This window comes from Pyrus communis, chromosome 5 (assembly GCF_963583255.1).
Source record: "Pyrus communis chromosome 5, drPyrComm1.1, whole genome shotgun sequence".
Taxonomy (NCBI): Eukaryota; Viridiplantae; Streptophyta; class Magnoliopsida; order Rosales; family Rosaceae; genus Pyrus; species Pyrus communis.
The window spans coordinates 24084129-24103332 of NC_084807.1; the positions used below are offsets into that span (position 1 = coordinate 24084129).

The following is a 19204-nucleotide window of genomic DNA, read 5'->3' on the forward strand; positions in this document are numbered from 1 at the left end:
ATTGAATACAAAAGCTATGTATCTAGCAACAGTGCATTCACATGTATTTAGCAAACTTGAAGTAATAAGCATTGCAGGACAAGCAAGAGGTTGATCTGATTTAACCAAAATAATGACAAATTGACAAAGTAACTGCAAGTCTGCAGTGCACTGTGCACACTCTCATTCCATACACAAGGGCCTTGGCTACAACTGTACAGTTGATTTTTTGAACTACTCAGTTATGTCAGTAAAACCTCTATATAGTCATAAAGCTGAGACCAACCCACTATAGTCTATAGTGATGATATTGGGACCAACCCAATTTTATAACTTTAGGGAGGTTATTAAGGTTATTACTTAATAGAGGTGTAGCTACAAAGTTTTATACTTATCTAGTGCATGTATGCTTCTCTTTGTAAATAACTTTATGTGAATATATACAATAAATCTAATGCAATTTTCAACTGATTCGGTTCTTCTATCATCAGCTATGTCACCCACGGTTAATATACGAAGAGATCTTCGAACAGTGGTGTATGCTTCAATTGAAGAGATCATCGAAGCTAGCAACATTTTGGTTTATCTTAAACTTTTACTTCTGACATCTTAAATTTTTATTTCTGACATTGTATATTTTTATATTATTACTATATAGAGGCAATTTTCCTTAAGACTGGACATCGAAAAATTATAAATTATTACACTATGGAGTTTATTCCTATACTAGTTGAAGTTGGGACCGAAATTTTTATCACTATAAGGAGATTATTCCTATTATTATAGAGAGATTTTACTGGACTATGAAATAAAACACATTATATCAATGTTCAAGTAGGCATGTGTTTGATTGCGCTAGTGATTAGTTCTATTGCACTCGGGTCCAAACCCTCTCTATACATCCGTGTAACTTAGATTAAATTATCGGCTTGTAAAAGAATAAAAATCCAAATTAGGACTACTTTAACAAACAAACAAATTTCAAGTAGAGTTAATAACAAATCAAGAAAAGAAAAAGGAAAAAAAATCCAAGATCTTGCTAAATTGAATTTTAGCCCATTCAGCGAGGTGGAAAAATGAAAATGAAAATAAAATGAATAGAATAGGTATAAAAATGATAGATAGGTGGGGTTTACTATTTTATAGTATGAAGAGAGACCTTAAAACCTTAATAATTTCGTTTCTAGTACCAGTCTACAACATAAACAACTTAAAAAACAAAGCAACAAACTTCTAAACAAGAGCAAGACACTTAAAAAATGAGATTCTAACTCAAATTTCAATATAATATTTCAAACAACTTCTCCTCCTATTCTCTTTACAAATACAAGTATTTATAGGCTTACAACTTAAAGCGAGAAATATGAAAAAACAAATGAAATAAAGACTTAGAATACAACTCCTAGAAAACTAAAAGATTTCAAATAATCATAAGTCGCAAACTTAAAACATGATACATATAACTCAAAAAATGCATGTATTTTATTATAATACTTAAGGAGGTGTGATATACACACACCTCTTTTTACTTTTCTCATATCTTTTTAGTTTTCGACCTTCAGATCAGCTGAATTGAAGAAAATCAATAGACATAAATTAATAAAGGGTGTGTAGATAATACACCCCTGCTTAAATCTCAGCTGCACTTATTTAATATAATAGTGTCTGTGGTACATGGATTGCATCACCATTTATGGCCCAACAACCCAATTAGGCCATGTCACATCAAAAGGAGAAAGGATATTTGAGTTAGAGTGAGTTCAATACGGTTACGATACCAATTATCATGCCACATTTTTGATTTGACAAAACCTAGGTTACGATACCAATTATCATGCCACATTTTTTATTTGACAAAACCTATTATCATTATCGTACAAAATTTTAATATACCGAATAATCGGTTGGTATAGTAGTGATATTGTCACTTTATTATTGGACAATCTTATGGGGCCAAAATCCATCTTTATAAATTTATTTTTATATATAAAGTCTAATGGGTTTCATAAATAGTCTTGAAATTGATATAACTCCTTATTTTGGTCTATAAAATTAAAATCAACCAATTTCGTTCCTGAAAATTGGTTACAGCAAATCAATTTGGTCATTTAGTCCAATTTCCTTCTATTTTAGCATCAAAAGTTGTCACATGGGACCAACCTTTTAGAGGCAAAAACGTCAAAAAAGAAAGAGAGATTGCTGGAGATGGGATAGCTGACGGTGATTAAATTGGGCTGGGTGATGGTTTATTTCGTTGGTTGGGTTTTTGACATTTTTCCCTTCAAATACTGGTTACATTACATGAGCGTACATGACCACTTTTAATGCTAAAATGGACATAAACTAGACAGAATGAGGTTGATTAATTTTTAAATTATAAGATCAAAATGAGAAGTTATGCCAACTTGAGTGACCAAAATAGTAATTACAATGTATATAAATTATAGATATGGGTAATGCTCCCCATATATAGTATTGGTTCAATATGGAATAAGATTTGGATACCATTATCATAGCAAAAATATATAGTTCAGTATAAATATTAATTAGAATAAAATTACGGTATAAATTTGGTATGGTACAATTGGTAATTCAGTGGTATGGTAATTTGATAAACAAAATTCACCCCGTATTTGCAGTTGTATTCACGTTCCTATGATGACAAATATGTAGAATATAATGATTTCAGTTTCAGTTATGTTTTTCTCTATTCGACGGCGGTCCAAATCAAAATTCTCCCAATCCAAGATTACGAGCTAACAAGGGATTAGAATTAGATCATGTTACCGAAAAAATTTCTTAATCCCTAATACTCTCACAACTAATATAAATATGTCAACCTCTCCATGATAAGGTAGCTTTTCAATTATATGTTTGAGAAACGCGTTTTCTATTCAGTAATTTTTCTATTTACTTTCTGCGAAAGAAGTTAAAATACAAAGGAGGGTATTATCGTCATGTTACATGCGCGCACCCCCTTTGACTACCCCATTACCATGGCCCAACAAAAATTCAATCCCTTCTCTCCTTCTTGCCCATTATCCTACGCACCCTCAGCACCCTCTCCACTAGCGCACGTTAGCACAGAGACGCCTAACCTCATGGCTTCCTCCCGCCCTCCGCCGCAGAGGCCTCTCGATCTCGACCTCACGATCGTCTCCGCCAAGCATCTCAAGAACGTCAACTGGAAGAACGGCGACCTCAAGCCCTACGCGGTCTTCTGGGCGGACCCCGACCGCCGGCTGGCCACCAAGTCCGACGACTCCGGCTCCACCTGCCCGGTCTGGAACGAGCGGTTCACCGTCCCCCTCACCCTCTCCCTCCACGACTCGTTCCTCACCCTCGAAATCTTCCACTCCAAACCCTCCGACACTCCCAAGCCCTTAGTCGGCACCCTCCGGGTCCCACTCAAGGACCTGCTCGATCAGGACGGCTCGACCCGAATCCGGACCTTCCAGCTCGTCCGTCCCTCCGGCCGTCCCCAGGGCAAGATCCGCGTAAAGCTCGCCGTTCGAGAGCGACCTCTGCCGCCAGATTACCATATTACCCCTCCTCATGGCTATTTTTACGGTGGTACCCCTATGCCCCCACCGCCTGTTCGCGACTTCAGGTCATACTCGCCGTCGCCTTACAGCTCTACTTTACAAGCTTCAGCTCCTAGTCCATCGCCTTCGCCACCGCCTCCGCCTTACCATTACAGCTCCTATTCCGATCCGTACTCGAGTTACTATCCCGCGTACTACTCCAGCGCGCCACCGCCTCCACCAAGGCCGTTCTTCGACCGACCGGTAAACTATGGCGGGCCTAGTGGGACCGGTGGACCTGGTGGGCCTTCAGCGCCATTGGACTACTCGAATTATGATCAGAATCAGAAGCCCAAGAGTGGGAAGATGGGATTGGGCACCGGATTGGCTGTGGGCGCAGTGGCTGGAGGTCTTGGTGCACTGGCATTGGATGAGGGGTTACGGTATGAAGAAGATAAGATGGCGGAGAGGGTCGAGAATGACATGCGTGAGCGTGATGAGTACAGCAATTATTGTGCCGATTACTGATTGAATCGTGGTTTAGGTACGCTTTAATTACTAAAGCGCAATGGTAAACCGGCGGTTTCACAATTCACACTGTATATTTATATGGTTTTATGTGGAATTTGGTTTGGGTCTTTGGATGGTTGTTGCTGAATGAATTTAGACAAAGATTTAAACTTTGTTGTTAAGTCAGCGTTTCATTTAATGAAATAAATGCTGGTTTGCTATTGAAATTTATGCGGAGCTCGTAATGTGATTAGTTGATTCGTTTTAATCGAATGAGTGTTTATGTATCTTGGAATGAATTTTGTGTTTGATCATTCTTGGAATGAATCGTGTGATTGATCATTCTTGGAACGAATTTAGCGATTGATCATATTAGAATGAATCGCGCGATTGATTGTCTTGGGGTGAATTGCTTGATTGATCATCTTGGAATGAATTGTGTGATTGATCCCAAATAGTTGGTACAGTTCCGGGTTTGGTTGTTTGATTTACTAGCGATGATCATTGCTAAGGGTCGTGTTTCCGGAGGGGGTTTGGAACTGTATGTTCCAGGAGCATGCTGAAGCTTTATATACAGAGAGTAGTTTTTAGCATGGTAGAGGAAATCATAGAGTTGGATGAAAGTGCCATTTAGGATGAAGAGGAATGCTAGCCTCAGTCGGCATTGAGCTTTTGTTTAGATGATTGAATCACTATAGTCAGGAAGGCGGTGATTTTAGTTTTCATGCTGAAGCTGAATATTGATTCGAGGTTATCTTACGGTCTGTTTTATAGCCATTTCGTTTTTAGTTTTTAATTTTCCTCGTTTTTGTCTATCTTTAGCACAAAAAATGAAATAAAAAACTGAAAACGGATGGTTATAAAACGGACCCGTAAGTGTTTCGTCTTCCTACAACTGATCTTATATGCGGTGCAGCAAGGGCATGCTTTTTGATATTTGACGGTTCGTTTGAGCTTCTGTGATTGACATTTAGGGTACGAATTCGCTCCATTCGTACTAACTTCTCATGATCTTGACGTCGAGTTAGTGAAGCCTCTCAGATCCAATATGAGGACGAAGAGTTGGGCTTTATTGTGGTAGTTGGTCCGATTCCGATTTTGCAGATGCCGATGGTCTATCGGAGATGGTGAGGGAGGAACGGGCGGCGGGATGGGTGACTAAGAGGAGGATTTTGAATCTCTAAATTGATGACAAACAACTTATCGATCAAGTACTGACTGCATATCGATCAAGTACTAGTGACTTGTAGATCGACGGTTGACGTGATATTGGCTGGATACTAACGATAATATCAACTCGATACACTTTCGGGTTGTAACTTTTTGTACCGAATAATCAAAACCCCGGTTGTAAGATAAAATCAATTTTCATTGTTAACCATTCGGGGTTTTTTTTTTTTGGGTACAAAGAGAATAAATTGGTGTCGAATCTCGATCCACGAGATTTAAATTTAGGATCACTCACTTATAAACGAAGAGTAACATCACTAGACTGTATCTCAAGTACCTATACTTTTTTTCCCCCCTTAAGCTCTCAATGTTGAAGCTACGTATTTTCTTTAGCCGACAGCAGCCACCCTGCGTATCTGGGCCCAAAACCAACTGAACACTCCATTTTGGGCGTAGCCGAATGGGCTTATCATCAGAAGGCAGACTCCATGCACAAGCCACGTGAGAAAGAATACGTCGCTGAAGCCCATGTGATTGTCAAGGCCCTTTTATTAATATATTATTATTTTTCTTGGCACGTTGCATAATAAAGAGTGAGGATCCTCTATGTGAGGATACAGGGATCCTCAAATCACATTTGTTTATCACATCACAAAGAAGATCTGACGAGAATCCTCTCTCTATAATAAAAGGGATAGTACTTGCACAATTCTATTGGGAGAAGTGCAAGATCCCACTATTTACGGGGATTGGATCTCATCTGCATTCACTTTGTGGGAATTCTAGAGATCCTCACATCTTAGTCATTCATCGTGTATCATGCAGTCAGAACTTATTTGACTTTTTTTTATTTAAAATTAAACACAAATAGTATCTGACAAAAACTGGTCGTATGATGTACGATGAACGGCTTAGATGTGAGGATCCCTAGGATCCTTACAAAGTGGATCCAGAGAGGATCCTCTTTCCTATTTACAAATAATGTATCTTAAACGTATAAATTTTATAACCAAAACTATTTAATTTATTAACTTTAATTTGGTTATCTATCAAAATGATTTGAATTTGAGATTGTTTATATATCCAAATGTATAAAATAAATTGACGTGAGTATTAAATAACATATTCATAATGAATCGTTCATTATTTGATATAATTGGATAACAAATGATCTCTGGTTCAAATGAATCATAAACTTTAAAAAACTAAACAGTTTCGACTATGAAAAATTATATGTTAAAGATATGTTACTTGTAAGAAATAAAATATGTGCATTCCTAAAATGCAAGTTTATCAAAAAAATAAATAAAAATTCATCATTACAAACATAGAATATATGATATCTACTTAGCTTTGCCTCTACTTTTATTTGGGAATGTTTACAGATTTTGTAAAACCACAACCACTCGAAATGGACACGACAAAAACACATATTGACACACCCCCACCATATACCGGGTTCGACTCTATCATAGCACGATATTGTTCGTTTTGGGCTCTGACCACGCCCTCACGGTTTTGTTTCTGGGAACTCACACGAGAACTTCCCAGTGGGTCACCCATCCTGGGATTGCTCTCTTGCGATCTTGTTTAACTTCGGAGTTCAGATGTAACCCGAAGCCAGTGAGCTCTCAAAATGGCTCGTGCTAGGTAGAGATGGGAATATATATAAGGCTTACATGATCCACTCCCCTGGGCGATGTGGGATGTTACAATCCACCCCCCTTAGGGGCCCGACATCCTCGTCGGCACACATCCAACCAGAGATTGGCTCTGATACCAAATTGTCACATCCGTATCAATGCCAAATCCCTAAACTTCCACTTGATTTGTGGTGTTAACGAAATCATTTTGACTAAGAAAAAGCTATATATTATTTTTGTATGCAAATTATTGTCTCGCATGTATATGAAACACAACTCGTTTATAAATTAAAAATAATAAAATATACAGACATGTCATATTATGATTTGTCGTCTATGCAAGAGCATAATAACTCTTATCACAGCAAAGCAATTTATTTTCTTATTCCAAATGAGTGGAGCACAGACTAGATGAGGGAGCTGTTTGCAGATACATTTCCAATTCCCCAGCTGATATGCGTGTTGAAACGAAATCATGGTGTCCAATCTACTTGTCCCAAAAAGATCTTGGAAAGAAAGCTCAAGTGGAATCGGAACTGAATTCCAATCCACTTAGATATCAAGAACATATCTTTCTTCTTCTCTCTTTTTTTTTTTTTTTTTTTTTTTTTCCTTTTTTTTTTTAGCTATATGTATACAATATTGGATGAATGATGTTAGAACTTAGACGTGATTAGGCTAAACAAAGTTGGCTTATCCAGTCGTGACTCGTGGGGGAGGAGAACATGAACATCTTCTATCCCCTTTCAATGAATGTGTGTGTATAATATATATATATATATATATATGTATGTATGTGTGTATGTATGTATGTGTGTATGTATAGACGTAAGATTCATATTATCTTTGTTGTTTCTTTTTTCTTTGACTTAGATTGATTGTGAAAAGACAGATTAAGACATACAGAAGACAAAACAGATTATGTGATCAGATATATACAAGCTATTGTATTATTTATTCGTTCAAGACTAACATATAATTAATATTTTTTTCAAATTTTAGTAGGGTATATGATTTATCTCAGTTTGATTAATCAAAAGCTTGCTGCTTGGGATTATTGGAGTTTTTTCTACTCGTTAGGCTAACAGAATTGCTCATCACTGCTTGCTACATTCTTCATTTTGACACGATTTTGTCCGTATCCTCCTTTTGTTCTGAAAAAAGAGAAGGGAAATGAGCTTCTCCGGTGGATCCGTCTTGTTCCTGTTTTGGTTTGAGAAACCTCATGACCTTATTTCATATTTATTGTTGGAAGAATATAATGATTAGTGAGCTTATGATGCCCTTTGGGTGTTGTGCTTCTTCCTAAAAATTGAAATCTATCGATTTATCTTCACAAAACAAGCATGAATATAAGAAAAGATATATGGATATTATTCATCAAGAAGCGATTACAATATGTTCTTAAATCTAACATTTTGGTTATCATAGCAACATTGTGGTTCTTTTATGCTTTCTTTCCTGCAATCGATCGTTCTTTTAATTCGTCATATACCCTACTAAAATTATACTCCCCCAACCGACGAAATATGTTTATTTGGAGATTTATGTTTTTTTGAGTCTTATTCTATATGTTTTTCTAGCTAGATTTTTCCGTTAATCGCCTGTCGAATCAACGGGACTTGTAATTACATATACTTTGAGAAGAGCTAGCTGTCACACACAAAAGCAAAAGTGTCAATTTCTGCTGTTGCTGCTTCTTGGTTAAATTAAGTGTGAATTTCTAGTTTTAATTCGAATAATCAAGCTACAATTGCCATTTCCTTTATCTGTTTCTAGCTTTATACTTTCCGTGATCTGAAACATCTGTGTAGATATCTATCTAACCTTACGACTTTCTGTATATATAGATACCGTGCACGAAGAGCAAAACTGCAAAAACTTACCAGTTTTATTCACCTAATTAATAACATGCTGTTCTTTTTTGGACCACAACGCTGCATGGTCCAGGGGTGAGCAAAGAACCGACTCAATGAAACAAAACTGAATAATATCGTACACTTTTAGAGTAAAAAGTGTAATCTCGAACTGAAGGGAACCATTAGGAACATGAAACACTGAAAATTTGGTTTCTCCACTAGTTTTAGTATAAATTAATTGGTTCGGTTGTAGTTTAAAGGTAAAACTTATTCAAACTGAACAGTCTAACCCCTACTGCATACTAATATTGCTATTGCTAGTTAGCCTTTTGTTTTCACCGCCCCACCGCATGCTAATATTGCTATTGCTAGCTAGCCTTTTGTTTTCAACGATAACATGCATGCATTTAGGAAATTCACGGATCCTGTACAAAGTATAATGACGTTCATTATCATGACCACAATTTTCTTTTTACAAGAAATGATAGAGTTATTTTCATTCATCAACAAAATTAGTACAACGGTGTTAGTCGGGTACATAGCTTCAGAGAGTAATAAATTAATCTGGAATGAATTTGCACAGTTAAGCAAATTAAAGTAAACCCTATACGGCTACTACAAACACAAACATACCGACATCACTAATATAAATCTGCGCAAAATAATGATAGACACAACAAATCTTTACCAGAGAAGACTATATTGGCCACACTAATGAGAGTAAGACCACATCAAGTCATCGTTGGAAGACAAGACCACATAAATTATCACTCTATGACGACGACAACGTACAGTCATCGCAAAAGCGCAACCGCAACAAGACAATGTACACTACTCCGAAAACGGAACCACTGACCGACTCATCAAAGTGGAGGACGAGGACACTCTATCCAATTATTTGAAGTAGAAATTGTTCTTGGTGTACCAATTTGTATGCCTACCCTTACTAATCATGTGCCTTGTTAAAAAGTTCTTGATCGTCAAACATGTACACATTGATTATTTCATGTGATTGTATTCAATTATTACGCTACAATTTTTTTAGTGATGATTTATTAATTACATGAGATTTCTAAGTTTTGTTGAAGAATGAATTTTTTTTTTCTTTTCCCAATACTAGAGGAGATAGAGCACCATTGCTTTGTGATCGTGAAATGTCCTAATCCAAACTTATTATCTCGCCATCTCTCATCACTTAAAAACCCTTAGAGCTTGAAGAATGACATATTTTCTATGCAAGTTACATCTTTCTCCTTCCATTATTGAGTTGATGGAAGTTACTCTAATAGAATTTCCTATTTATGCTATGATCAATTATTACACGAGCTATGCAACGAAATTGACAAGCAATCAAAATTTATCAACAATCCAAGCGAATATGTTCCTACTGCAATTTGGTCACACATTCAGAAGGCTTTCCTACAATTTTTAACACACCTCAAGGTAATTTGAAATATTTCTTTCGTCTATGTATGAAGTATTGTATTGTTGTTGAAAGTAGTTGGTAGTCCAAGAACTCTCTATATGAATAATATTATTTTTTATTCTTCAAACAATCAATTAAATAATATATCATTTAACCATGGATGTAATAATTCAGCGACCATGAACAAAATTTATATGTAGTCAACGGGAAAGGCTGAGGTTCAGAGTTGGTTTTGATTGTCGGAATGCAATTTGTAGTGAGTTGATGGGGGGTAACAATGTGACAGAAAACGACCATGTCCGGAGCATCACCTTTTCAATAATTTGAGGTTCATGCTCTTCGAATATTGGAGAAAGATGAGTGTGGTTACTGTTACTTATTTTATTTTTTTAAGAGTATAATTGTGTAAATCTTAATAGATTGTACTTAGGATTATGCTCTAGATCTTTTGTATTGTACTTTGTATTTTTTGTTAGACAAGGAACCCGCTATGTTTATTATAAATACATGCACAAAGTGGTAAGAACTACCCACAAAAATTTCCCAACAATCTTCTCTCTTTCTTCCTGTGCTGCATTTTCTCTTTATTCCCTCACTAAAATAGACTTACAATAGTTACGTACTTATTCTTGGAATCTCAAATATTCCTTTAAACTAAAATCTCTGTTAATTATTAGATCAGTTGGACAATGAAGCCCTACAAACCTGAGTCACCATGCTGATCATCCAAATTACGTACCTTAATTAACTACCTTCTTCCCCCAACTACCTCTATACTCTTCAACCAACTTAACAATCAATTTTCTGTATATCATCAATATAATGACAAAAGATAATCATATGAGGGACACTAATTCACTACTTGAGCTTTCATTATTATATGGGTCTATATTACCCTCCCCTTTATTACTTTTCCTCAATTTTTATTGTAAACTTTGATACAATGATCTAGCTAGTATAGTTTCGTTTTCTATAATTTTTCTTTTTATTTTCCTTCTAATGATCTATATTCTCTCATGTACCGACAACACTACACTGCATAACACGCCTCCTACCCAATCACGAGTGTATAGTGATTGTTTTCTCTATAGTGACGAAGAGGCTATTATGATTGTGCATTGAATACGTCTGAGATTCTCTCACTGTACAGAGTTAATTATCAACTAGGCCTTTTATATATTATCAAAAAGGACTTATCACTTGATTGATCATTGTTTATGCTACTTGAGACGCAAGAAGATTTATCCCTTGATTGATCATGAATCTATACAATGTATGGATGAATTCATCATTTGGAATAAAATTTAAGAAATACTACTCTCAGTCTCATCAACGACAATGATACGTAATGGTGGTTAAAATGAAGAATTAATAATTAAAGATAATAGTAAGAAGAAGAAATTAAATGTCTTTGTCTCATGGCATCTGCCGGCCGCATGCAGTTTGGTGGGCTGAACCTTTCAGAATTATGGGCGCTTCTTGGCCGGCCGAGTGAGGCGATGCCCTAATTCAAAGAACGTCAACGGGGAATATATTTAATTCACGCAGGAGGACTGTTCCAATTTTTTTTCCAAATAAACCCACCAGGTACATGAACGTTAATAAAATATTAACAAATATTCGATATACTTTGTACTGTAGACATTTTGACCTTCGTCAATGTGTTCATGCTCGTGCATAAAAAGACATAAAAGGAAACCCTAGAAAATGGTCACGTCAAAACAAAGACGTTAGTGAGAATAAAACTGGCATAAAAATTCTTTGAGAAACGATGTTTATTTTTGGTATTAGGGTCGGTGGCATGAGTAACGCAGGTACTTTGCTCTTTCATTTTATGTGCTTTGGTTCAAATGCATGGTACTCATCATTTATTAAACGTTTATTTGGAAATACTTTTAAAATAATTAAAAAAAATTTGTAAAACTGAACTTGGGTTCTAAAAGCAAATGCTTTTTGAAAGAAGTATAAGATATGTGTTTCTTATAGGAAACACTTCAAGTGTTTTTTCAGAATCCATTTGAATTTTTACTAAGGATTGGTATAAAAAACATTTTCACAAAAAATGTTTTTGACCATTTTAAAATCACCTCCAAACCGACCATAAATAAGTAATAGTGTTTGTCCCCAATGGTACTTCATGGACTCACAACTTAATTAAGTAATTATAAGTGTTTGTTCTCAATGGTACTTCATGGACTCACAACTTAATTATATATTAACATTTATTATTTCTCTTTTTATGAAAATTTACGAAGGGATATGTATATGCGGTCAAGCTACAATTGGAAATTCAATTGTGAATTTTATTTGTTTTTTTTCTTAATCTGTGCGACTAGAAATTTTAATTATGAATTCGTAATTTATTAATGTAGTTTTATATATGTTATACTTGAAGTCAATTAACAGGTTTTATAAAATATGAGAAAAGTCATAGAAACAAGGGAACTTTAATGAAAAGCTTCCGGTACTATTCACTTTAACGAAAATCATATTTTTACATTAAAAAGTCAATCATGGTACTATTCACTTTATCTTTTATTTTTGTCCTTATTGTTAAAGCTCAAAGTTTTCAAGCCATTTATATTAGTTTTCCTTATAAACAAATGAGATACTATCGAAATTTATAAAAAATCACTCAACTAATGAAATTCGGGCCCACTTGAGTTTTGAATCCTGAATCCGTTCTTATGATCTATATGTGATAAATTAAATTGATTTGCATTTGTTTGATACATATAGATGAAAAAACAATATTTGAGGGTGACCCTTAAAGAGAATCAAGGATTTTAATTATAAAGTAGTGTACTCTACAATTAAGGTGGATGCAAATAATTTCAAAATAAATATAAAGTAAGAGGGGGATTATAGTTAGCACATAAACCCTGAACATACCAGAGAAGATAATTACCATAAAAAAATTGTAAATATAAGTCCAAAATATGTAGGAAAAGGGTGAGGGTGGCAAAGATAAACGTTGTTGTTGCATTTGTGCTTCATTGACTCATTTCTTTTGCTTCTTCTTGATCTTCTTTCTTCTTTTTTTTTTTTTTTAGTCGAGCGATAACGTTAGTAAGTTAAATGTTAGCTTAGCCACCGACAATGTTTGAACCGACGGCATCATGCAAGAGCATAACACTTTTCCACTACTGTGGTAAAGGGTCGCTTGCTCTTTCCTTTTTCTTTTAGGCAGAATTAAAAGTTTTGGTTGCACCCAAATACACAAAAATACATGCGAGATAATATATTTGTCGACTCAAAAAATAGTGAGATGTTACAAGAATATAGTAGACGTAGGTTATCTATCGTAAAGATAAAATATAAAGAAGGTAAGGTTGTAAAAAAAGAAAAAAAAAGTACACAAACACGTTTAAATCACTTTGGTCGAGCGTTTCATATATGTCAATAAATCTAAGTTAGTCTCCATTTTATTTTGTCCATTACTGTGTTATATACAAACTGGACTGTGGTGATTGTGATGGTTGCTGAATTGCTTGGTTCAAAAATTTGAATGTGTTGATTGGAAACGCCGAAAAATACTTTGTGTACACATTCGTCATCATCCGTTGATTACCGTACACTATATGGAACTAAAACGTTCAATGGGATACAACACATAAACCTCAATGCAAGACAAATTTTTCAATGTGCCGGAAACACGGTCTTATACACAAGTATCATAATACAATCTAACCAAATGTATTTTACAATTTGTACCGGAATGTGTTATCGGCACAATTAAAAATTACTCCCAATGCACAAGTTGCTTTTATTTGTTGGGAGACTTCTTATTTAATGTTACAAAGAGCCAATCAAGTTGGTATATTATGCAAAAATATTGAGTTGGAGTAAATGTAAAAATTTGGGGAGTTGTTGGCGGTAATGCAATCTTTATTTATGAAACTATGTAGAATAAATTGCAATGGCAAATTCACATTAATTTTAGCAACTCCAAAAAAGTTAGAGGTATACTAGCTACCTTTCCAATAAAAACCAAACTCTAAAAACTACCACCGTCGACAGGAATCGATAGATTGGGAACCGAATTTGGGAGGGGAGGTTGGGGGTGGAGATGAGCAGTAGTCGGGGTTTTAGCGCTTCAAACAAACAACAATTAGGTTAAAAGAACCTTTTTTTTTTTTTTTTTTTTTTTTTGGGAAGGAGAGTTGGAGACTAATTAGGGGTAGAAGGAAAAATGAAAGGCTACATGTAGCTCTTACCTAAAATGTAGCCATTCTCTATGTTTTAGTCCTTTGCTATGTTTGTCAACCTATTAGGTCATCTCTAGCTAATGTTTTGTTAAACATAGCCCTTGACTGTTTAAATATATATTTTAAGGTAATTATATTTGACTCTATCATATTTGTGTTGCAACCTTATACAATATCTTTAAAACATTTCAATCTCATACATTTACTTATTATTTCATTTTATTTTCATACATCTGTTATAGTTTTCATCAGTGCCTCCGATATATCATATGCCTACATGGCCATCATAGAGACCACAAGATTTGTGCCACGTGGATAAAAACAATTAAAACAAGTTTTAATTATAAACTAGACCCACTCTGTCCTTCTTCATAATTTACTGGGTTCTTCGTGGTGTTCTTGAGCTGATGAAGACCAAAACTTTTCTGGCTCCTCTCTTTTTCTTCCCTTTATTTTTATCCGCATTTCCCGAAGTCACCTTAAATTACGGATTGTAAATTGTAATACATAGCTTGTATACTTTAATTCACATATGTTAATAAACGCGTGAAAAATCAAAATAATTCTAATACCAGAAGTAAAAATACCATCAAACATTTTCCATGTATATGAACCAATAGTTGCAACCAAGCATCCACTTGCATTCAACTATTTTTATCTTAGCCGATAATGTTATCCAGTTCTACTCAATTTTCCACGCTCCTATAGTTCTGAAACCCTAACGTGAACTTTACCCCAAGAAGAAACCAAGTTGAAATAAAAATCTCCAAAATGTCTCAGATTCGAAGGACCTTAACACCCGATGATTGAGCTTTCCAGGCAAATGCATGCAGAAGTAAATACAAAAAAAAAATGCAGAAGTACATGCATTGCCAATTTGCCATTTCATACCTCCCATGCGTGGCTGGTTTTGAACTGTCATACACGTGGCAGATGTCAAGGCTCACTTCAACGAGAAATTTTTAATTGTGACGGAAACACAAATGGTATACTACGTGTTTGAATAGGAGTAGTAGGAAATTTTATTTTTTAAGTTATTAACTTTTTAACACACATATCCTACCATTTGTATAATGACATGTGATGTACCATTCCGTATACCGATCACACTGAAAAATCTCTCTACTGCAACACTTGGTAACTCTTGATCCCAGGGAAGCTGGGATACATCCAGGTGGCATACATCCAGGAAGCTGCAGCCAAACCTTACGTCGATCCCAGCAATTAAAACCCAAATTGGGAAATGGGGTCTTAGTATTTGGACAGCACGGGCTGTCACAATACTATATTTTTCTTTTTGGTTGCTGCATAATATTATTTATATATTTTTTTTCAAAGATAAAGGAGCAATGGACCTTCTCAAGTCAAACAATTACTTAATCCACATACATAAGTTAGCTACTTCATCAACCGAATGTGCTCTATTTTCTATTAACATAATTCTCCATTTTTTTGGAGTATTTTCTAATTTTATTTAAATATTGCCATCTCACTAGTGACAATTTAATAGTAATTAGCAATAAAAATCTGGCCCACGCCGACAAATCAGAATTGAGGGTTTTAATTAGGAGATTCTCACGAAAATATAACTTAATTAATTAGCCGACCATTTCCTTCAGGTAATTTCAAACATAAGCTAAAAAATTATTAATTAGTAAGCACAATTAATTGATTAATTTGGAGAGGACAGTTCAAGGTTAGCTAACTAAACAGTTGAGATTCTCTGGGGCCGTCCTTTCTAGGGATCGGGAGAATGACAACCAACCTACAGAATGTATATAGTCGGCGCTATTCTTAATATAATTAATTAATTAATTAATTACATGGATAATTAAATTTTTGCATGAGGAAAATATATGATTATCGTGGAATCTTCACAAAGTTTAACTCAATCACAAGTACGCTGACTGGCAAGTGAGTGCTGTTTAAGCTAATTGGCAGTGTTAAGAAAGAAGATAAATATATTGCCATAGGGATTAATTCTACCAAAAATAAAACAATTTATACACATAAATTAACATCAATCACCCTAGCTAGTTGACAACTTGTGACTACAATACCAATATATGCTTTTGATTTATTTTTTGGTATTGGGTATATGATGCTGCATTATATATTTTTATAATGTATTTTTCTGTGCGGTTAACTATAATATTTTATAAGGAATTATTATTAGTACTTTAAAAATCTCATTCCACACTCCAAACTTTCTATATTAAGAAAGAAAAATACACTTGTGAGGAGTGTAGAATGAGATTTTTGAAGTGTGCCAATAAGACTTCCCTATATTATATTGTGGATATATTAATTAATGATATATATGTTGTTGATATTATTTATATTGTTGATATATATTAACATATAAAAAAAAGAGTTAAGCTAGTTAATTAGCTTTGCTTTTGAACATTTTAATATTATTGATATACGTCATTGATATATGAACGTATCAAAAGAGTAGTGTTATCTACACATCTATTTTTACTTCTTACACACCCCTTTCAATTTTCGACCGTCAGATCGAATAAATTGAAGAAGATCAATGATAAAAAAATTAATAAAAATGTCTGAGAGCTAAAAATAAATATGTGAACAATGCTATCCAATCCGCATTCCCCTATATGACCTAAATATATGCATTGACTCGCATGCATATATGACATGGACTGCAAAATCTGCAGTATATTGATGGGAAGGAGTGCCGGTGTGAAATCGCAGATATGTATTAATTGGATACGTGGGGAAGCATGAGTATCTCTTTATGTATGGGAATTGTGTAGTCCAAGGCGGACTCCATTGGATATTGCTGGAGGACTCCGTTGGCTGCATATATTAGCTCAGATTTGCAAGTAGAAGATCACATCTCACTGCAGATTCTTAACTATATCAGAAAATCTCACACCGATATGCTTAATTAGTTTGTAATCCTCCAAACACCCATTTGCATTTGCTTCGCTGCCTTCCAAAATTATTGAATTCGAATAGTGTGTGTGTGTGTATATATGAGATACTTTGGATGCAGTCCCTAATTCCTAACACTCTTTAACTAAAACCTTAATAGTATTCAAAGTTTGATGAAAGTCCTTTGACTTTGTACACCTCATTATATTACTATTAATATTTATATTTTTATAGTTTTGACATTAATTGTTTGATATTTTATGAGATTTATAATCCTACAAATTTAAAATCCCTCATTATAATACTATTAGAAACTGCTACAATAAAAAAATTTAAACATTTTGATTGAATAAATGGATAAAACCTATGTAACAATAAGAAATAGTAAATGGCAAAAGAATGTATCCATAGTGTTAAAAAAAAATTGGTACGTTTCACATATAACAAAGTGGTACATTAATAAAGAAGAATGGGTACATTATAAATAAATTAGGGTACAAATAAAAGATTAAAAAATTATGAGTACAAATGAAAATTTTAAAAAATATGGGCGCAAAAAGAAATTAATACATGGTACATATTAAAACTAAAAAGAAAATACTACAAATTTTAAAAAAATTGCAAATTAAAAGTGGGTACAAACTAAAAATATAAATATATGATACAAAGTTTAGCCATAAAACATAAATATACTATTTGTAATTTTTCTATCATTGATTAATTATACAATGTCACGTGACGGTAAACACATGGGCACAAATACAAAATAAAATTTAAAAAAATGTGGGCACAAAAAGAAATTAATATATGGGTACAAATTAAAATTGAAAACAAAAATTGGTGCAAATTAAAAAAAGGTTTGCAAATTAAAAATGGGTACAAACTAAAAATAAAAATATATGATAAAAAATTTAGCCATAAATATAAATATGCTAATTGTAGCATTTTTAACACTAAAGGAATATATTTAACAATAAAAAATATTGTCTTTGACACACCCCGACCGAGATCGGAGCGTGCTGGCCGTCACTCAAAGGTGACGTAGCCATGTGCACGTGCGGAAGCTAGTAAGTAGTAATATGAAAGTACGAAATAATTAAAAACTAGCATACAAGTACTAGAATGAGTGCTAGTTAGTGCGATACAAACTCAGAGCAGGTCTATAGCAGTCCAATTAAAACAACAACAGTAGTACGCCCGAAGGCGACCCTACAATGGGGAGTGTCTGTCAGAACGCCGAAAAGCTCTCAAGGGAAACCACCGCAACGGCTAAGCAACTAGAACCTGGAGGGGCGCAAAACAAAAACGTGAGTGGGCAAAAACAAAGCTCTTTGAAAACCATTTCATAAAATACTTTCTAACCCCTCGCCGTAAAACCTGTATACTTCCCAGAAAATAAACATATGTACGTATGTGTAAACATGCAAAACATGCTCAAGGGTATACCAATCATGCTCAAGATATGCCATGCCAAATCTCAAAGTGATATGCAAGTGCCCAGGTATAATCATAATCAATATCATGTAATCAGGCAGCCGGAGTCACCTACGTGACCTGTACGGCTACATCTAGAGCTCAAACCTCAATCTCAATATCTAAACCTGCCCACGAGTCGGAACCACCTAAAGTGGTCTGTACGACAGGACTGGGTGTAAATAAGTGCTACGATCACGTGAAGCCTGGGCGAATAATCGCGGGTCACCTACAAGTCGGAACCACCTAATGTGGTCTGTACGACAGGCCTGTGCACCTAGCTTGGATCCAAGCTGAGCCTAAGGTGCGGGAGGTGAACATCACGTGAAGGCCTGTGCCCTGCTCAGGGCAGGAGCACTAACACCGGGGGTACAGGTTATGAGCTCTCTAAGCATCTCTAACCACTATTTAATGCAATCGTTAAATAACGCTTACCTGGCACTTACCTATGCCTCCACAGCACCCACATATAAATATGTATATGCATGCTACTACTAATGAATGTGATGATGCA

At 34.9% G+C, this 19204-nt stretch overlaps 1 protein-coding gene across 1 annotated transcript; it reads left to right on the forward strand.

Moving 5' to 3' along the window:
- Positions 1 to 2991: 2991 nt before the first annotated feature.
- On the forward strand, positions 2992 to 4300 carry LOC137734007 (protein SRC2-like). Its single transcript, XM_068473248.1, has one exon. The coding sequence runs from the start codon at positions 3081 to 3083 to the stop codon at positions 4029 to 4031; it is 951 nt and encodes a 316-aa protein (XP_068329349.1). The 5' UTR covers positions 2992 to 3080; the 3' UTR covers positions 4032 to 4300.
- The last annotated feature ends 14904 nt before the right edge of the window (positions 4301 to 19204 follow it).

What these genes read in the sequence shown, in the direction of transcription:
- LOC137734007 (XM_068473248.1), top strand. Translation starts at nt 3,081, where the DNA reads ATGGCTTCCTCCCGCCCTCCGCCGCAGAGGCCTCTCGATCTCGACCTC.